Source organism: Vitis vinifera, chromosome 16, assembly GCF_030704535.1.
Source record: "Vitis vinifera cultivar Pinot Noir 40024 chromosome 16, ASM3070453v1".
Classification (NCBI taxonomy): domain Eukaryota; kingdom Viridiplantae; phylum Streptophyta; class Magnoliopsida; order Vitales; family Vitaceae; genus Vitis; species Vitis vinifera.
This window is the reverse complement of record NC_081820.1, coordinates 6,984,600-7,005,182: the sequence shown is the minus strand read 5'-3', so window position 1 is coordinate 7,005,182 and position 20,583 is coordinate 6,984,600. Positions and strand designations below refer to the sequence as shown.

At 36.2% G+C, this 20,583-nt stretch overlaps 1 protein-coding gene across 2 annotated transcripts; it reads left to right on the top strand.

Annotated features, from left to right (window-relative positions):
• Positions 1–1,414: 1,414 nt before the first annotated feature.
• On the top strand, positions 1,415–19,770 carry LOC100252693 (uncharacterized). Of its 2 annotated transcripts, none has more exons than XM_010663955.3 (7): positions 1,415–1,703; positions 2,913–3,095; positions 12,206–12,694; positions 13,341–13,562; positions 13,714–13,786; positions 17,440–17,547; positions 19,255–19,770. In XM_010663955.3, exons 2-7 carry the CDS (start codon positions 2,979–2,981, stop codon positions 19,620–19,622), a joined length of 1,377 nt encoding a protein of 458 aa, XP_010662257.1. In that variant the 5' UTR covers positions 1,415–1,703; positions 2,913–2,978; the 3' UTR covers positions 19,623–19,770. The 2 variants fall into 2 exon arrangements, with proteins under 2 accessions (XP_010662257.1, XP_010662258.1); XM_010663956.3 differs by having other exon boundaries at positions 1,424–1,703; positions 2,941–3,095.
• The last annotated feature ends 813 nt before the right edge of the window (positions 19,771–20,583 follow it).

Here is a 20,583-nt window from a genome sequence, read left to right as displayed (position 1 = left end):
TTTTAAAAATAACGTTTATCCTTAGTGCTTTATTTTAATCATTTTTATACTTATATAATTATTTTTTTAAAATAGCTCTAAGAAAACAACAAATAAATGTTTTTTGAAATCACTTTATTTTTTTGTTTAAGAACCTAAAACTGTTTTCTAGTTATCAAATACGTTTTCATATTTTTTTTTTATTACAAATAACATATAAAAAACAATTGTCAAACATAACCTAAGGGTCTATTTGATAACTATTTTTGAAACAAAATTTGAAAAATAGTTTCAAAAACTATTCTCTAATTTTTTTAACACAAAAGTCTGTTTGAAAACTTAAAATATTTTTAACATATTTTTAATTATGTTTTAAAAATAAATTTTATATATAGTTTTTTATTTTTAATTATTCTACATATTTGTATAATTATTTCTTAAAACAATCTTAAAAAATAAGTGAAAACAATATAAAATAACTAAAAGATATTATATAAAAATATAATATTTTAAATTCTTAAGAACATAAATTAGAAAATAGTTTTTGATTTTCAAACGTGTTTTTTGTATTTTTTTGTTATGGAAAGGAGAAAACCATTTTAAAAAATAATTCCCGAACATGCCCTATATATTCTCTAAGATGATATAACTGAAAACTAGATGAATTAAAATTAAAAAAAAACAAAGACACCGTTTGTTATAAAACAAAACATAAATAGAAATCCAATTGAAATGTAATTCAACTTGTCTTATTTTATACATCATTAAATAACTCCCGGATGTTTGATTAATACAAGTAATAAAAAAAAAGAGTTATGTTCTATTTGATAATGATTTTAAGAATCATTTTTAGTCTAAAATTTTTTTTGAAAATAAAAATTAAGTGTTTGGCAAAATTATTTTTTAATGTTGAACTTTTTTTTTGAAATTTTTTAACATTTTTTAATTACATTAAAATAAATATATTTTATAAATAAATACATTATTATATTTTTTATAACTTATTTTATTGAAAAGTATTATTATTATTATCTATGTATTGAAAATAGGAAAATAAAAATTAAATTAAAATAATTTATAAAATCAATTTTATACATAATTGGGATGGGGCGGGGTGTGATAGACTGAACTTGTCCCGAGTTTTAAAAAAATTTTCAAACTCGTTCTAAAACTATTTATTTAAATTTCAGACCCATTGGGTGGGGGGGTTGGACAGGTACCTTAAAAACATATTCCATTATCATTCCTATAATCCTATTCTTAACATTTATGATAAGTTACTTAATTAACTCTTACAATAAGTTTATGTACAGTAAATGCTATAAAAAAGTTATAGTTTAACTTTATTGGAAAGAAATTGAAAATGTTTAGATTTTTTTATTTAGGTTATTATAAAAAATATAAGTTAAAATAAATTACATCGAAGCTCTATGCATTTTGAAGAGTATGATTAGGACATGATGAAGAGAAAAATATTATTAAAGTTAGACTCAATTTTCTATTTTCTTGAACGTAAATCAAACTACTTTCTTCCGGTAATCATTTCTGACAATTTGTTTTTAGAGCGGGGTTGGAGGCCTGAGGGCTGAGAAAAGAGAGGGAAAACGGAAAACCAAAGAGAGGAGAGAGAACAAGCAGACGAGTACAGACGCTCTCGACATTGCCACTGCCATTTCTTCCATCAGCTTCTATAATTTCAATTTTTAAGCTTGGTGGACTCTCAGGTTACTCAAAATCCCTTAGATCTGCTACTTTTTAGCTTCAATTTTTGGCTTCCTCTGAAGATGTCTTTTCGATTATAGTGTTTGGTGTTGTTTTTGTGAATGGCTAAACCTATATCTATGCACTCGTTTTGTATCGATTCGGGATCTCTGCAATGTGGCTGACTCTGAGACTCGGTGATTTTTCAATTGAAAAAGTTATTGCAGAGGATCGAGTTGGATTAGGCAGTGGGTCTTGGACGCGTTTAATGTCTGTGACTCTGCTGTTCTACGAACTGAGTTTGCTGACTCAGTGTGTTTTACGTGAAGCTAGTTTGGTTAAAGTTGATTTTGAACACTGAGCTAACTCCGTCTTTGATTTATTTATACTTTTTCTTTTCTTTTTTGGTCTAAGTGCATTCCTTAATGCTTCACATTCAGCAAAAGTAATAGATGCATCAATATAAATTTAGCCTCTACATTGCAGATATGTCCATCGTCCCTTCTGATAACCTATCTATCTCATGGTGCTTGATTTTCTCGAACCGATTCCTTACTCCGGAGGGCTCTGCTGGATCACCCACTTGTATTCATGCTAGGATTATGAAACCGACAAGAGCTAGAGTCATATATTAAAGGTTTAGAAGTACCCCTTGTAATCTCAACAGCACAGCATTGTTAATAATTTAAAAAAGGATTAGGATTACTACCTTTGAAAATTGGTATATTACTAATTACAATGGTCCCAAATAATCAAATCTAAAGTAAAAGAAATCTTTTGCAAAGGCTGCTACAGAAAGTTGTGATGTAAATAATTATCCTTATAATAGAGCACATTGAAAACATTAAGTCCTGTCCCAAATGCTCTTGGGATGTAGCATTCCTCTCATGGGATAATTTTATCCCAATGATGAGGGATAAGTGGCTCTACTAGGTTTTTAATGTTCCAGTGCATATCAATTCTAAAGGTTGGGCCAAATGCCAGATAGGACATAAATTCTATTCAGTACATGCATTATCCCTGTTTTGTTATCAGATACATCATTCGATGTGTACTTTGGAATTTGTGGACTGATATTTGTATATGAGGAAGCATCCTAATTTCAAAATATCGTATTATACTTTTATAATATTTCAGAGTTAACCATCATCGATATTATTGGACATGCACTCAGAATTTAGGGGGCTTTTTTTACTCCACTGTTTGAAAGCATAGTATTGCGTATTTGACAGGCCTAAATCTTCTTTTATGAGGTTCAAGTGTTGGAGTTGCTTTCCCATGAAAATTTCATAACTGCAATGGAGTTCACTGAATCTTATAAGCAGACCGGTCCGTGTTGTTTCTCACCAAATGCTCGATTTCTCGCTGTTGCAGTTGATTATCGTCTTGTGATTAGGGATGTGTTATCGCTTAAGGTATTTATCAAGCTTTACTTAAGTTTGAACACAATTTGTAGTTTCTTTTTCTGTTTTTTGGGTTATGTTTTATTAGGTTTTTGAGAAAGTGGAAGAACAAGAGATAAAAGAAAATCACGAATCTTATAATTTGGTGCTTTTTTGCTTTTTGAAAAAGCAAAAGTTCACCTTAACAAGTTAAATGGCTGCTGCATTGAGGAGAAAATTTTCAATTTAATTAGATCTTGCCCTTGATTAGGGAAATTAACTTAAACCATACTAAAGAAAGGGGAGTTTTCACATTCCATTGTGTTTCAGATATATAGAATAACAGCGTCCAAGTTCAATGACAAAATAATGGATACACATGCTAAAAGGAGCAGCCACTAAAAGTTTTTCTGTAAAACCACCAAATCAACAAGCAAGAAGCAGTCCCTCAAAACTCCATAACTCTTCTCAAATCTTTCAAACTGTAAATTAGTGGATTAAGTAGAGAACGTGATCATTATAACATCACTAAACAGTGTTAAAAGACAGTTCATTGCACAAGAAAACCCTCTTTCACAATTTTGAAACAGGTATGCATGTGGAGCCAGCTTCTCTTTCTCTAACACCATAATTTATTGTGCTAATTAATCACCATCATATTTTATGAAATCCTCATAGGTGGACTTGATGGTTTGAAATCTGGACACTAAACACTAGAATGATGTTCCGAGATTACTCTGACCCAAAATGTGCCCCGAAGAATCAAACTAACCACTTGACTCCCACTTCCTAAAATGCAGAATTTTTTGAACTCGTCTTTTTAATGGAATGCAAAATTTTATTACATAGAAAAGAGAGATGTAATAAAGGAGTAGATATAACTTCCTATTCTCTACTTCCCTACTAAATGAAACCAAACGTAATGAAGAGACCATATTCCTTAGGCTATGTTTAGTTCTTAGAAAATTTGAGGGAAAATGCGAGGAAAGAAAATATAGAAGAAAAATAGAAGGAAAGAAAATAAAAAATAGATTTGAAGTCTTTATTATTTTGATATGCTCCTTCAAATTCATTTCACTTATTTTAAATCTTCTATATAAAGATTAAATAATTTAAATGCATAAATTCATGAAGAAGTTACAATTTGTCAAATCAAAGTTGAAAGAATGGAATGAGGCGTCTTTTGGAGATTTAAAGGAGAAAAAGAAAAACATTCTTACAAACATTGATAGCATTGATGCTAGGGAGTAGGAAGGGAATTTGATTCCAGAACTTTCAGCAATGAGGGCCTTAAAAAGGGGAATTGGAGGAGTTGTTGTTAAAGGAAAAGTTGTTTTGGAGGAAAAAAACTATGGTCAAATGGATAAAAGAGGGGACTGCAATAAGTATTTCCATAGGGTAGCTAATGGTAGGCAAAATAGGAAATTTATGAAGTCCTTGGTGTTGGAAGAAAGGTTATTCTAGATAACATCAAAAACATCTCAGAGAAGATAATGCATTTTTTTGGAATATTATACTCCAAGCCTTCAGGTGATTCTTGGAGGTGAGAAGGACTGGATTGGTTTCCCATTTCAGTAGAGAGTGCTATATGGCTAGACTGCCATTTTTTAGAAGAGGAGATTCACAATGCTGTATTTCAATTCAACAAGGAAAAGACTTCTAGGCCTGATGGATTCAACATTGTAGTGTATTAGGAGTGTTGGGATGTGATTAAGGAGGATCTTCTAAGAGTGTTCTTGGAGTTTCACAAAAATAGGGTAATAAACTAAAGCATCAATGCTACCTTCATTGGTCTTATGCCAAAAAGGAGTCAAACTAGCAAAATCTAAGACCTATTAGCCTGGTCGCTAGTTTGTACAAGATCATAGTTAGGTCTTATAAGGGTATATACGAAAAGTTGTCCATGATACCATCTTCATTTCCCAAGGAGATTTTGTTGAGGGGAGGTAGATTTTGGATGTTATTTTGATTGCAAACGAGTTGGTGGATGATAAAAGGAGATCAGCTATGGTGGGAGGTGAAACCAGGGTTGACGGCAGTGATTCCGGCGACCAAAAACGAGAAGGGCAACGAGCGAGAGGTTAGGGATGAAGGAGAAGGAGACTCACGCGCTGGATTCAAAATGATGAAGGTACGGACGCATGGAGAACCTGCAAAAGTGGACGTGCCGTGTGAAAGTGGTGAAGGGGGATGCAGCAAGGCAGCCGCGATCTCTGCAGCGATGTCGGACAAAGCAGCAGATGGTGTCGGGTCCTCAGATGGCCAGCAAATAGCGTGGGGGAAGAAAACTGTTCGCGGGCCTGGGAATAGCTTTTCGCTGGGCCGGCAAATGGGGGTGGACTTGGGGCAAAGGCCCGCAGGGAAGGGCCAAGTGACTGAAGGCCAAGATGACTTAATGGGAATGGGCCGGCCCATGTCTTCACTCTATAAAGAAACTGAGACGGAGTTGGCCCGATCCAGAGAGGCTAGGGCTCCCGACAGGGAAATGGGCGGCAGTGGAGAGCTTGAGGGGGAAATGATAGCCTCTCAGATGGGGTCGCGATCACCGGCCATCAATATCACAGAGTTCACCAACGAAGCCTTGCGGGAGGAGGCGTCCAGGTACTCAGATCAATTTTATCGTTCTTTGTCTTTGTTGGGGAAGCGGGAAAAAACTCTTTCTTCTACTCCTTCTGTTCGACGCGGGGAAAGCGTAGCCATGGCTGGGGTAATAAATCACAGTAGTAGCTCGGATGAAGTTGGGGGAGAAGTTATGGGCCCTTTAAGAATGATATGGGCGGATGGGAGGGAGGCCGAGGTATTGGAAATTACGGCAATGGAAGCCGGGGTCTTCGGAGAGAAATCAGAGGGGGTAACGGATAGGACCATTCATGAGGATATGGAGGAGAGGGAAAAAGAAGAGGAACCTTGTTGGCAATCCAGCAGTTTGGCTAAGTTTAGCCGCTATATTGGAATGCCGACGGAGGGATTTGAAGGGGAAATCCTGTTATTACTAAAAAGAATGAAAGAAAGGAGGATTCAGAAAGGACAAGTGGATGGTAGAAAAAGGAAAAAGCTGAAGTCTTCAAAATTTGAAAGAGAATTGAGGAAATTGGAATGGACAGTGAACTATATTGGAGAAGGAGGAGGAGAAGAAGGGGAAAACACGTGCAGGTCTAAATGAGGTTCCGGATGCTCACTTGGAATGTAAGAGGGGCCAATAATTGTGACAAGAGGAAGGTTATAAAAGCATTGATAAAGAAGCAGAAGGTGGACCTGGTTTGCCTTCAGGAAACTAAGATTCAAGACATGTCAAAGGGGATTATCAGGAGCCTGGGGGTGGGAAGATATCTTGAATGGGGGGCAGTGGACTCAAGAGGGGCAGCTGGTGGTATAGTGGTGTTTTGGGACAACAGGGTATTGGATTTGGTTGATATTCAAAGAGGGGTGTTTTCCATTTCCTGTATCTTCAAGAACAATGAGGACGGATTCATGTGGATGTTCACAGGGGTATATGGCCCAACATTGAGGAGAGAAAGGGAGAGTTTTTGGGAGGAGTTGGGGGCCATTAAGGGGATCTGGGATGGGCCATGGTGTGCTGCAGGGGATTTTAACGCCATCCTAAGTCCTGAAGAGCGCAACAGAGGGGGGAGAATGAATTCGAACATGAGAAGGTTCTTAGAAATCATTGAAGACTTAGAGTTAAAGGATGTGCCGTTAGTCGGGGGCCCTTTTACGTGGAACGGAGGGGTGAATAATCAGACATTTTCAAGGCTGGATAGGTTCTTGTTCAATGAGGGCTGGGACAACCACTTTGGTGACGTGAGGCAGTGTGTCCTTCCAAGGCCAGTCTCTGATCACTTCCCCATTCTGCTGGATGTAGGGGGTGGGAGAAGAGGCCCTTCCCCTTTTAGATTTGAAAACATGTGGTTGAAAGTGGAAGGTATTAAGGAGCTGATGAAGTCTTGGTGGGAGGGGGTTAGTTTCAATGGATCAGCAAGCTTTATGATGGCTGAAAAAATAAAAGTTCTGAAGGTTAAGCTAAAGGAGTGGAATAGAGACTCATTTGGCAGGATTGAGCTCAGAAAAAATGCTGCTTTGGAACAGGTACAGATCTGGGATGCAAGGGAGAAAGTTAGCAGACTGAACTTGGAAGAGCTGGAAGCTAGGAAAGAAGCGAGGGAAGACTATAAAAAATGGGTTTTACTTGAAGAAATCAGTTGGAGGCAAAAATCTAGGGAAGTGTGGCTGAGAGAGGGGGATAGAAATACGGGTTACTTCCACAAAATGGCTAATGCCCACAGGAGGAGGAATAACGTGGACAGAATCAAGATTAATGGAGCCTGGTGCATAGAGGAGAATGAGATTAGGGAAGGGATTGGCAATGCTTTTAAGGTAATGCTGTCCAGTTCGGGGGATTGGCGTCCTTCTATATCCGGGCTGCAGTTAGAGACTTTGGATCAGTTGGATGCTAACACTTTGGAGGGCCCGTTCACGGAAGAGGAGGTGTTCAATGCATTGTTGAGTTGTAATGGGGATAAAGCTCCGGGGCCAGATGGACTTTCTATGGCTTTCTGGCAATTTGCTTGGGAGTTCGTGAAGGCGGATGTGTTGTGTTTTTTCAAGGAATTCTATGAAAATGGAAAGTTTGTTAAGAGCCTAAATGCAACTTTTTTGGTCTTAATTCCAAAAAAAGTGGGAGCTGAAGATTTGGGGGATTTTAGGCCTATAAGCTTGGTGGGAAGCTTGTATAAGTGGTTGGCCAAGGTCTTAGCCAATAGGCTAAAAAAGGTGGTGGGGAAGGTGATTTCCAAGGCCCAAGGGGCGTTTGTGGAAGGAAGACAAATCCTAGATGCAGTGTTGATAGCCAATGAAGCCATTGATTCGACTTTGAAAAACAATGAGAGTGCCATCTTGTGCAAGTTGGACATAGAGAAGGCCTATGATAATGTGGATTGGACATTTATTCTTACAGTTATGCAGAAAATGGGTTTTGGGGAGAAATGGATCAGGTGGATAAAATGGTGCATCTCCACTGCAAGTTTTTCTGTGTTGGTCAATGGAACCCCTACAGGATTTTTCCAGAGCTCAAAGGGATTGAGGCAGGGTGATCCCCTTTCCCCTTATTTATTTGTCATAGCAATGGAGGTCTTTAGTGCTTTTCTCCAAAGGGCTGTAGAGGGAGGCTATTTATCGGGGTGTAGGGTCAAGGGGAGGAGTGAAGAAGGGGCTCTTATATCCCATTTATTGTTCGCCGATGATACTTTGGTATTTTGTAAGCCGTCTCAAGACCACTTGACTCATCTTAGTTGGTTGCTTATGTGGTTTGAGGCCGCTTCGGGGTTGAGGATTAATTTGGACAAAAGTGAAATCATTCCAGTCGGAAGGGTAGAGAATATGGATGACCTCGCTTGGGAGTTTGGTTGCAAAGTGGGTAGCTTGCCGTCCACATATTTGGGGATGCCCTTGGGGGCTTCATTCAAATCAACATCAGTTTGGGATGGAGTGGAGGATCGATTTCGTAAAAGGCTAGGAATGTGGAAGAGACAATACTTATCCAAGGGAGGGAGGGCAACTTTAATTCGAAGCACGTTATCGAACTTACCAATCTATCTTATGTCTTTGTTGTGTTTACCGAGTGTAGTCAGACGGAGACTAGAAAAGATTCAAAGGGATTTCCTTTGGGGTGGGGGGAATTTGGAGCGAAAGCCTCATCTTGTAAGATGGGAAGTGGTGTGCTTAAGCAAGAAGAAAGGGGGCTTAGGGGTAAAAAACCTATCAATTCTCAACAAGGCTCTTCTTGCTAAATGGAATTGGCGTTTCGCTAATGAAAGAGAAGCTTTATGGAATCAAGTGATTAGAGGGAAATATGGAGAAGAGAGAGGGGGTTGGTCCACTCGGGAAGTGAGAGAGGCTCATGGCTTGGGGTTGTGGAAAGGGATACGGATGAACTGGGAATTAGTGAGCAATAGGATGGTCTTCATTGTTGGTAATGGAAGGAGGGTGAGGTTTTGGAGGGATAAATGGTGTGGGGATTCTCCTTTGTGTTCGTCCTTCCCGTCTCTATTTGCTTTGACTAATGATAAGGAAGAAAGCGTGGCAAATGTTTGGGATTCTTTGGCGGAGGGGGGTTGGGGGGGATGGAATCCTAGCTTTGTAAGAGCTTTCAATGATTGGGAGGTAGAGGAAGCGTCAAGTTTTATGGAGCGGTTACATCATAGCAGAGTTATTGAGGATGTGGAGGACAGGGTATCCTGGACTGAAACTAAGAGTGGGAAATTCTCGGTTAAATCTTTATACTTGGCTATTGAGGCGGGGAGTTCGGCTCGGTTTCCTTCAAGCCTTATTTGGAGTGCGAATGTGCAGCCTAAGATTAGTTTTTTTGCATGGGAGGCTACATGGGGCAAAGCACTAACCTTGGACAAGATTCAGAAAAGAGGATGGGCTTTGGCAAATAGATGTTTTTTGTGTCTTGAGAATGAGGAGACCATAGACCATCTCCTTCTTCATTGTTCAAGAACAAGGGTCTTATGGGATCTTCTTTTTACTATTTTGGGGGTATCTTGGGTGTTGCCTTGTTCTGTTAAGGAAACCCTTTTAAGCTGGCATGGTTCTTTTGTGGGCAAAAAGCGTAAGAAGGTGTGGAGAGCGGCTCCTCTGCATATTTTTTGGACGGTTTGGAAGGCGAGGAATTGTTTGGCTTTCAAGGATGATATGGTGTCAATTCAAAGACTGAAATACTCCTTTATTTTTTCTCTTTGGGCTGAAACAAAATTGTTTATAATTGATTGCCCCTTAACTATAGCTAATTTTATTGATTGGATGGGCGCTAATTAGGATTGTATGTTGGGACTTTATGTTCTCTTAGCTTTTTCTTGATGGAGGGTGTATAGGTTTGTATTTCTTGAGTCGCCTTCTTGGTGTCTCTTTTTTAATAGAATACCTTTTACCTATCAAAAAAAAAATGTAGATTGGGGTTTTTTGGAACATGTACTTGAGAGAAAAGGAGTTTAATTCAAAATGGAGGTCTTGGATGAGGGGATGCTTGTCCTTGGCAAATTTTGTTGTCTAAGTGAATGGAAATGCCAAAGATTGGGTTCAAGTTTTTATAGAGTTGTCACATTTAGAAATCTCTTCATTTCAGCTATCCTTGACAATGCCTCATTTTTTTCTTGGAACCTTAATTTTCATTGTAACCTCATTGATTTGGAGATTGATCTTCAAAGACTCGTGACCACTTTTACTCATGTGAACTTGTCTTTGTTTGTCCCAGTTGCGATAGCTTGGGTACTATCCTCTTCAGGCTTATTCGTAGTAAAATCTTTCTTCTTAACTTTATCTAATATGCTAGATTGGTTTCTTTCAATTCAATCAAATTTTTATGGAAATCTAAAGTCCCATTTAAGATCAAAGCTTTTACTTGGTTAGTGTCGTATAAGAGTGTAAATACCAATGACATGTTACAATTGATAAGACCCTTCAATGCACTTAGTTTTGATTGGTGCATTTTATATAGGGTGAGTGGAGAGATGGTTGACCACCTCTTTCTACATTGTCTGATTACTCTGAAATTATGACACAAGTTGGGATGGATTGTGTTTATCATATTAGTTTATGTGACCAAATATAACCTAAGTTTCTAATTAATTTTAATTATATTTGATTTTCTTTGTCGTAACCTTTCTGATTTTGAGATAGAAGATTTAGAAAGACTTATGCCCTCTCTTGCTCGTTTACACTTATCACTATCCATTCTAGATGTGCAAGTTTGGTCTTTATCTTCTTCACGTTTATTTACAATAAAGTCTTTCTTTTTAGTCTTTTCCAACCATTGTGATCCAATTCCTTTTCTCCTAAAGTTAAGTCCTTTATTTGGTTATTGGCACATAAGAAGGTAAACACCAATGACATGCTACAGTTGAGAAGACCTTATGAAATCCTTAGTTTTGATATCTATAAGTTGTGTATGAAGCATGAAGAATCAATAGATCATTTCTTTTTACATTGGCCTTTGACTTTGGGGCTATGGTACAGATCATTTAGATTGACTAAGATGGATTGGGCTCCTCCCAAGAGTATTTGTGATATGATAGCCATTTCATATAAGGGATTGGGAAGCTCCAGGGGAGAGGCTTAGTACTGTGGCAAACTGCTTGTATTGCTTTGATTTGGGTTATGTGGTGGGAAAGAAATGCTAGGATTTTTGAGGACAAGGCAAGGACTTTAGAGGCTCTTTGGGACACCATTCATTTCCTTGCTTCTTTTTGGGCCTCTTGCACCACAATTTTAAGGGCATTCCCCTTAATGTGGTTCAACTTGATTGGTTAGTGGTGTATAGTTCCAAGGGTGTCGGTTAGTAAGGAGAGGTTGCTTTTTGTACTTACCATATGGTTTATGGTATTATTTTTGTTTAGCTTTTGTTTGTGGGAGAATTCCTCATCCTTCTATTGTACTTCTTATACCCTAATTTAATGTATATTACATTGTTGTTTCTCATAAAAAAAAAAAGATTTTCCCTGGTATTTTCCATAGGACAACCAAACGTGAGAAAATCATTTTCTTTAACAATTTTTTTTCTTTCCTTAGTACTTTCTAAGAACCAAACATAACCATAAAGTTTTGGGAGACTCAAACACTATATATACACTCTTAATGATTTAGGTTCCAAGAATCTTAACTGAGACAAAGCAGATACTAGATTTCTAGTAGTGTGCTGCTGACTCTATGTTAACATCAGCAGTCTGGATACTAATATTAGAGATGGTGATATGTCTCAGCCCATGATTAGTAAGTTCCTTAAGCATTCTGTTCCCTCTTACACCAATAGAAATTGTTGGGGCTAGGATTCATAAAATTAGAAGAAAAGTGTTTCGCCTTTTCTAACCCGTAAATTTATGGGTTAGAAAGGTTAAAATAATGACTGTAACATTTAAGAATACATTAAAACTGCTTTGTATAATTTTGCTTCTTCAGGGTTCCATCTGCTTTATTTTCATTGATATCGTGTAACAATTTCCCTATGACTATACTAATTGACCTGCTAAAACTCAATTTTTGTTTTTCCGGATGGTAAACCATGTTCTTTTTTGTTTTTTTTTTAAAGATTTTTTTTTTTTTAATTTGTTGGTAAATAATGAAACTTAAAATTTTATTTTCTGATACAGGTTGTGCAGTTATTCTCGTGCTTGGATAAGATAAGCTACATTGAGTGGGCTCTTGATTCAGAATACATACTTTGTGGTCTCTATAAGAGACCAATGATACAAGCATGGTCATTGACTCAGCCTGAATGGACATGTAAAATAGATGAAGGTCCTGCTGGTATTGCGTATGCTAGGTGGAGCCCTGACAGTCGCCACATACTTACCACATCAGATTTCCAATTACGATTAACAGTTTGGTCACTGGTGAACACAGCATGTGTACATGTGCAATGGCCAAAACATGCATCTAAGGGCGTTTCCTTCACCCAAGATGGAAAATTTGCAGCTATTTGCACAAGGCGTGATTGCAAGGACTATATTAATCTGCTGTCTTGCCATACATGGGAGATTATGGGTGTTTTTGCTGTTGATACGTTGGACTTGGCTGATATTGAATGGTCACCAGATGATAGTGCTATTGTTATCTGGGATTCGCCTCTTGAATACAAGGTTTCCAAATTGACACTTCTCATTGTTTGTTGTGAATATGAACCATAATTTTTTTTCTTTATTGTTGCAATTGTGGAGTTCTCTTAAAGAAGATTTTTTTCTAGCTTTGATGCACATTATAGGATGGATTGTAATCGATACTAATTTTTTTTGCTGTATCAGCCAAATCAGCTGACATGGTGCATGCCATGGCGGCTTTCCCCCCTCTTTTTTTTTTTTTTTTTTTTTTTTTTTTCTGAATGAGAAAAACATTCAATAATGTGGTTCTCTTAAAAAAAGATTATATTAAAACTGTATTCATAGAATGCCGTTCTACTTGTTTTCCTTATTTTTACTCTAAATCCACAAACAGCATCTGATTTCAACTAGTATGTTATTAAAAATATTACTCCAAAAAAAGCAAAAGTTCAATGTGGTTTAGAGTAAAAATGAACTTTTACTAATTTTTCTTAAACACCAAAAGGGATACATTTTATGTGGTTTTAGAGTAAATTTTTCTAAATAGATCTATATTTAGTTAATTAATCAATTAGAGTTAAAAAATGTTGATTTGTGATATTTTAAGCTTCAGATACTGTACAGTTGTAGTGACAAACTATTCTTGGTTGAAAAATGAAAAGCTTAAAATCTGCATGGTTTGGTACAGGTTCTTATCTACTCCCCAGATGGGAGGTGCCTATCTAAGTATCAAGCATATGAAAGTGGACTAGGTGTGAAGACCGTTTCATGGTCTCCTTGTGGTCAGTTTTTAGCTGTTGGTAGTTATGATCAGATGTTGCGGGTTTTGAATCACCTGACTTGGAAAACATTTGCTGAATTTTTGCACCTATCTACTGTTCGTGCTCCTTGTTATGCTGCTGTTTTCAAGGTAATTCTTTTTTTTTTTTAAATTTTTTGTTTTTATGTCAATTGTCACTATACTTGATGATATTTATTCATTGAAGTCACCTATCAAAAAAAAATAAAAAATAAAATTATTCATTGATTTCAGTTTTTACCCTTTGTTTTTATTATGCTAGGAGGTAGATGAGCCTCTGCAACTTGATATGTCAGAACTATGTTTAAGTGATGATTTTATACAAGGCAATTCTGGTAAGCATTTGATTATGTTTGATATTGACCTCCTACATGTTTCTTTACACAGATGAGGTTTCGACATAAAGATAATGCAAAATTTTATTGTTTACCTGTACAGAACCCTACTAATTTCTGCTCATTAATTCAGTTTTGCAACGTTTGAGTAGTTATATTTTCTTTTCTTGATAGATTTGATTTATTTTTCTGGATGAATTTGATTTATTTTACTCATTAAATTCTCTCTATTTTCAAGCCATAAGAATAACCTCTATTTTGTCCATAGGCTCCATAGACAATTTTCTTTTGGGTCTCTTTATTATGTAAGGTCTTATGGAAAGAGTTTCCAATTCAATTTGCATCATGACATTGACTCTTAAAACTTTTTTTTTTTTCTCAATTTTCCCCTTAGACCAAAACTCACCTTTTTTGTGATATATTTCATGTTAATGATCTTTGTCCTCAAGTGCACTATAAATTAGTCATCTAATTGAGTAGTTTCTTCCTTGCATCTAGCATATTTACCACCACAATTGAATATATCACTTTGGTTGAAGCTCTACATATTTAAAATTTAGTTTAAGTTTGTAAACTGGAAGACTGTAAGCATTAATGAAATCTTGTTTCCTCTTGGTTGCTTCCAGCAATCAACATCTCTTATTTTGATGACTCAATTACATTTAGATTCCTGTAGTGATTGTAGAGCTGCTTTTAGCTAGAGAATTGCTTGGGATACTATCTAAGAATCAGTCTCAACTTTATAACGAGGGAAATCCATCTTCCCTTGGCCTCTGAAAATGGGAGATTTTGTAGGGTTGAACATTGAAATTAGATTGGAATAGGACGAAGGCCCTGTTTATAAACTCACATAGACACTGTAGATTATATTAGTGTCACTCATGATGCACAAGGGGTTCAGGAACCTGGAGGGGAGCCTTATCCTTGGGTTAATAAGCAGTTTCTCTGGTTCTGCAGGAGTGTGGGGGTTTCTGATGAAAGGCAAGAAAGGAACATTTTGAAAATACTGATGAATATGGAGGCTAGGGGGAGATACATGAGCTCTTTATCATCTAAGAAGAGGGGAGAGAGAATTAGTCCAAGAAAGGATAGAGCACTTAGAAAACTATCCAGTTTTGTGAATTATGATGGATGTGGAGGGAAAGCAGCTAGCTGAACTGCTGACACTTGGCCTCTGTCCAAGGTATCTAAATGAAGCTTTGTGTTGTCTCATGAAATGTAAGAGGATCCAAACAAAAGGAAAAACAAAAGGAAAATCATTAAATCTTTTTGGCGTCTTATAAACCATAGCTGGTATGCTTACAGGAGTAAAAAATGTGCTATATATCCACAAGAACAATATGAAATTTAGGGGTGGGCTGGCACCTACTGCGGGGTCTCTTGATGCTAGGGGGTCAGCAGGTGGACTGCTGATTTTGAGTGCTCAGATGGAGGTTGGCACTTTCTCTTTTTTTTTTTTTGTTCGATCAGAAACAAGGATATAGTAATTATGGATAAAAAGTACAAGAGAAGGATGGGGGATCCTCCCCATGAAATACAATAATCTGATAAAAGTATGACTAAAACTCCTCCACTATACGAGGAGAACTATACAAAATGTTTAGTCCACTAAAGTCTATACATCATTTCTGAACAAAGCTCTTCTCATTGTTATTCAACCTTTTTGATTTACAAGTTGAACTCCAATTGAGTTGAATAACATTGGGAGGAGTACTTTTAAATGCAATAGCATAAGAGGCTCAAAAGGAGGAATAGAAGTGAAGTAAATCTCATAACATCTCTACTGTCCTCCACTTTTTCTCAATGATCCTAGCATTTTTTCTGTCTTGTAGGTTCGGAAATTGTGATTAAAGCTTGTCTTGAATGTTCCAAGGGATTTATGGTTTGACTACAAGTATAGAGAGGAAGGAAATATGGGAAGAATTGGGTTCCATTGAAGGCTTGTTAGAGGAGCTTAGACAGGGGAGGGGGAGTATGGGACATAAATGTAGTTCACTTAACGTCTGAAAGAAGAGGGTATAATGTCTTTTACTATGCTACATAGGTTTGGATGTGGGTATTAGGTGTGAGTACATGTTTGGGTGTTAGATCCTTAGTATCCCAAAATTTTAGGATAAGGGAATTCGATTGAAGGATCTCAACTATGAGTGCGGGTACTTAGGTATAACATTAAGGCAAAATAAATTAACACTAAATATAAGCACAATAAGATAAATGTAAGTTATCTATAATACTTCATGGTTAATTGTAGTTCACCACTAATTGTATTAGAAGAACCTATTTAGTCTTCTCTTTTAGTAGCATGCTAAGAAAAATCTTTAAGAAAATATTAAATCACGTTATTAGTGAACCTTGATTAGTTTAAAAATTAAATTTTTTTTTTGTTGATTTTGTAATAAAAATCTTCTAATACACGATATGGTGATAAAAATAATTCATATTTAATTTCTTATCATATACAAAATTTGATTTTTCATATTAGTTATTATAATTTATCTTGAGATTTTTTAAAATATTAATTTTATATTATCTTTATCCTATTAATTATTATAATTATTTATTTAATTTTATATGATATTAATTATTTATTTAATTTTAAATTTTATGTATTATAATTTTAAAAACATAAGAAAGAGATAAAAACACTTCTTCAATTACAAGAGTAGGAAATTGATTAAAAAATTCTTTATTTTTTATTATAATTTATTTCATACTATTATCTGATATAATTTAAAAAATTAAGAAAGAGATAATCAGTGAAATAATTGTGTCTAATGCAATATAAGTATAATTAAAAAGAATAAAAGAAAGAGATAAACCAATCATAAGTTAAAGAGCTGTATTTGACACAGATCTCACATCCGCACTTGTGTCTACATGGGTATTTTGGTTGAAATTAAAGGGACCATAATTAAAATATATGGCCAGAAGATACCTAAAATTCATTTGCTTTATTATCTAGGGTTGATTATTAATAGCCAAGGAGTAGGAATTCAGTCTGTAACACTTCTTAAGCCTGAATAGGATGAAACTTAATTTGATTGTCAGTTAATGGATGTACATGCTTGAGGCTGGAGGACCTGGATGCAAGATGATAAATGATTTATGTACTGAAATCCTATTGGCTCAGCGACCTACTGGATGGTCTCCCATTGATATTCTGTTTGTCCCAGGCCAATTAGGTGTGGAGTGGCACCAATTTCCAGAGTGTTGTGGGTGAGTTTTATGATTCACATCAAATATTTAGAAGTGAAATCCCATGGTAGAAAATTGTCTCACATTTCAATTGCATTATATGTTTGGTATACTTGATGCTAATTCCTATTCCTTATTGATGAAGTCATATTTCAATTGAATTTTCTTGAACTTATATTGCCTTTATCCCTGAATTCTGCTTTTTTTTTTTGTAAATATTACAATGGGAAGACTAGAGCTATCTGGTTGTTTCAATGGTGTTTTAATTGTAAATTAATGTTTAATGAGCTACTTTAAATTGCTTTGAATCATCCCAAAACACCTCTGTGCAATGACCCTTCTCCAACCACCAAAGATCTGCCTTATAAGCCATTTTTTCCCCACACATAGATTCATTTGTTAATGATTATGAAAATTCCATCTTTCAATTGTTTTATTGGATCTTTCTTTCTCTGTAGATGCTCCAGATGGCCATGTCCGAGTTAGGTATGAGGTTATGGAGGTGCCCATTACATTGCCTTCACAGAAGCCTCCTGCAGACAAACCAAACCCTAAACAAGGAGTTGGTAAACCCCTGCTTCCTAAATTGTTATGACAATGCAAACTAAGGCTTAGGTTTTTTTTGTCTTCCTTTTTTTGGGTGGAGTGTGTGTTGTGTTTGTGGTGGGGGTTTAGAATCATGTTTGTGTGTTTCGTGAAGACTGTTCATTCTACAAATTAGAATTACATCTAGTGATTAAAATAAATATAGAGATGAGTGCTTTGGAGTGCTGCACATAATGCAATTGCAGTAGATTTAGGTTCACAGAAGAAATAGTTTCAAAATTGATCTGAAAGGATGTTTAAAAGCTGTCTATATTCTGGATTCCTTTGCATTCGCAGACAAGAGGTATGCTGAGAAGAATTTGTAAAAACATTTGCACAACCTTCAGAAAAGATCAATCATTTTGCTCAAAAAATGTCCTTGGTTTAGGCTATCCAATGATCGTATTTTTCATTGCACATGTGAATTGCTGGTGGGATGTAGAAGGATTGGATTCTGAATGGTCTAGGTATATCTGATTTCAATTTGATAAAACACCCTTTCAACTGAATTTAATTGTTCCTGGAGGCCCTACTATTGTAAGTAATGTGAATGCTCCTTTGCCTTTTCCATTTTAGCCAATGGATCTGTATGCTTTTGTCTTAGTATTTCTTATTCAATAGTTTGTTTGTGAAATGAGTATTTCACCCTATTTTCTCATTGGCAAAACTTGGAAATTAAGAGAACCACATTTGACATCATAAATATCAGGATCCAACATTTGATTGTTCCACCTGATGACGTATCCTTACCAACTAGCAAGTTCTTCAGTGTGAAATGGAGGCGATCAACAAACTAAAAACATTCACATCTTTTAGTGGACTTATATAAATTATTGGAAGGCTCATAAACCGAGTCTTCCTTTTTTCCAATGTTGATATAAAATTTCCTCATAAGAATAATTAGAATAGTGAAAGGGATCAAGAAAATTTTAGTGCAAGATTTTTCTGTAGAAAGTTCACCATTTGGGTGAATGAGTATGCAAAAAAATTTACAAGTAGCTCTTAAGGGGGTTACTCTTTTGTAAAATGAGCTTGTGATACCCAATTGAGTTGGTTTTTATGCTTTACCAAAACAGATTGAGTTGTACCCAAATTTGTTCTGCTTGCAATCAAAACCTTTGCATCAGTTTCTGAATCTTTAAATCTTGAAGTGTCATCATATTTGCTATGGGTTAGACTTGGATTGTGTTTAAAGCATGATTTCATCCATTGGCTGCCATATGAGTGTTCTTTTGATTGAGATAGGATGGCAATCTCATTTATCTAAGACATTAGGATGTTTCTTTTATTGAAGCACATGTAATCATATTATCCCATAAATCTCAAACTATTTACTTAACAAACTTATGATGAGAAATTTGATCAAGTTCTTTCTTTTCGTGTTTTTGGCCCGAAATAAGATAATTCATTGTATAGAACTTGGCAAGTACCACACAAGGAAGGATGAGAAATCCTTCAAAGATTTTACAAAAAGTGATGAAAAAGAGTATGCCTATACCTCCAAAAGAAAACAAAACAAAGCAAACTGTTCATCTTATAAAGGAAATAAACACAAATTATCTCAGGGGGTAAAAAGCCCCCGACTAAGGATAGCAAGTCTCTAGCCCCTTGTTGTAGGTTAATGTTCTAGTAAGGTTATTTTATTGAACTTATTGTGAAAAGTTGACCAGCTTACCTCTTTACTATAGGTCTTATGTCATGGAGCAAAGACAGTCGGTATATTTGTACCCGCAACGATAGTATGCCGACTGCTGTCTGGATATGGGATATACACCGTCTTGAGCTTGCTGCCATCCTGGTCCAGAAAGATCCCATTCGAGCAGCGGCTTGGGATCCCACGTGCCCACGGCTTGTTCTTTGTACTGGAAGCTCGCACTTGTACATGTGGACACCTTCAGGTGCTTACTGTGTGAGTAATCCGTTGCCCCAGTTTTCAGTCACTGATCTCAAATGGAATTCAGACGGGAGTTGTCTTCTCCTCAAGGACAAAGAGTCATTTTGTTGTGCTGCTATGCCTATTCTGCCAGAATCTAGTGAATATAGCTCAGATGATTGAGCAATGTTTTAAGAAATCCTTCTTCACTGCCATGCTTTTAGAGCTGACATGATTAAGGCTTTTATTACTTATTTGACTTGTATGTAAATTTGAGTTTGTGGAGTTGTGAAACTGTGTTTTAATTTTATTAGTTAAATTATTTTAGAGAGTGCATCGTGTTTTCGATTTAATTGTGGGAAAACGTTATGGTTGGTTTCGTAGTGGTACCTACTGAAGTCTAAATCTGGACCTTTGAATATTTATGGTAAGATCTAAATTAACGTGGGTACAAATAAATGGCCAAAGGTAAAATGTGTAAATAAATGAGATTAAGATATAAATAATGAGACTTCAAAATGTATACATGGAATCATTTGATTGATGGTGCCTTTTTGATATCTACCAAAAAAAGTACCATTCAACCGTGTAGACGAATCCTTAATTGTATTTTGAAGTTGAGTTGAGTGATGAAAGCTTTGCAGGTGTTTTGAACGTAAACCTGCTTGGCCAAATGGGTTCTGCTATTTATAGGGTACCTAGAGACACCGCCTAGGACTTGTGTTGTAAGCCCTTGAAAGCTTTGCTAGATGAGATTTTGATTCTTTATTCCACCTTCATTCTCAGTTTTAATTCATTTTCTCTTCCTACGTACCGTACACTCTTAATGGTCTACTGGAGTCTTGGATTTGGCTGAAATAGTTTAATATTTATGCAACAGAAGAGTGTTTCCAGAACTCTTCACCTTGGTCCGTGTCCCATGTGAGATTAGGAGTCAGTAAGGGGAGGAATCAAAAGTGCAGTGCAGTGCAGGGAGCTTAAGATTTAGTAGGGAGATTTGAAGGATTGGTTGGCTTCACATTCTGTCTCAGCTTTGGGGTTCTATCACCTAGCCTTAGGGCTTAAAAGGGCATTGAAAACCTAATTTTAGAAATCTATCCCTTCATCATTTTTAGTTCTATCACCTAGCCTTAGGGCTTAAAAG

Bases quoted from the DNA above. Each gene is read 5' to 3' on its own strand.
- LOC100252693 (XM_010663955.3), top strand. From the start codon at position 2,979: ATGGAGTTCACTGAATCTTATAAGCAGACCGGTCCGTGTTGTTTCTCA. The intron at 3,096-12,205 runs GTATTTATCAAG...TTTCTGATACAG, and splicing joins GGGATGTGTTATCGCTTAAG to GTTGTGCAGTTATTCTCGTG. The intron at 13,787-17,439 runs GTAAGCATTTGA...CTTTCTCTGTAG, and splicing joins TTTTATACAAGGCAATTCTG to ATGCTCCAGATGGCCATGTC.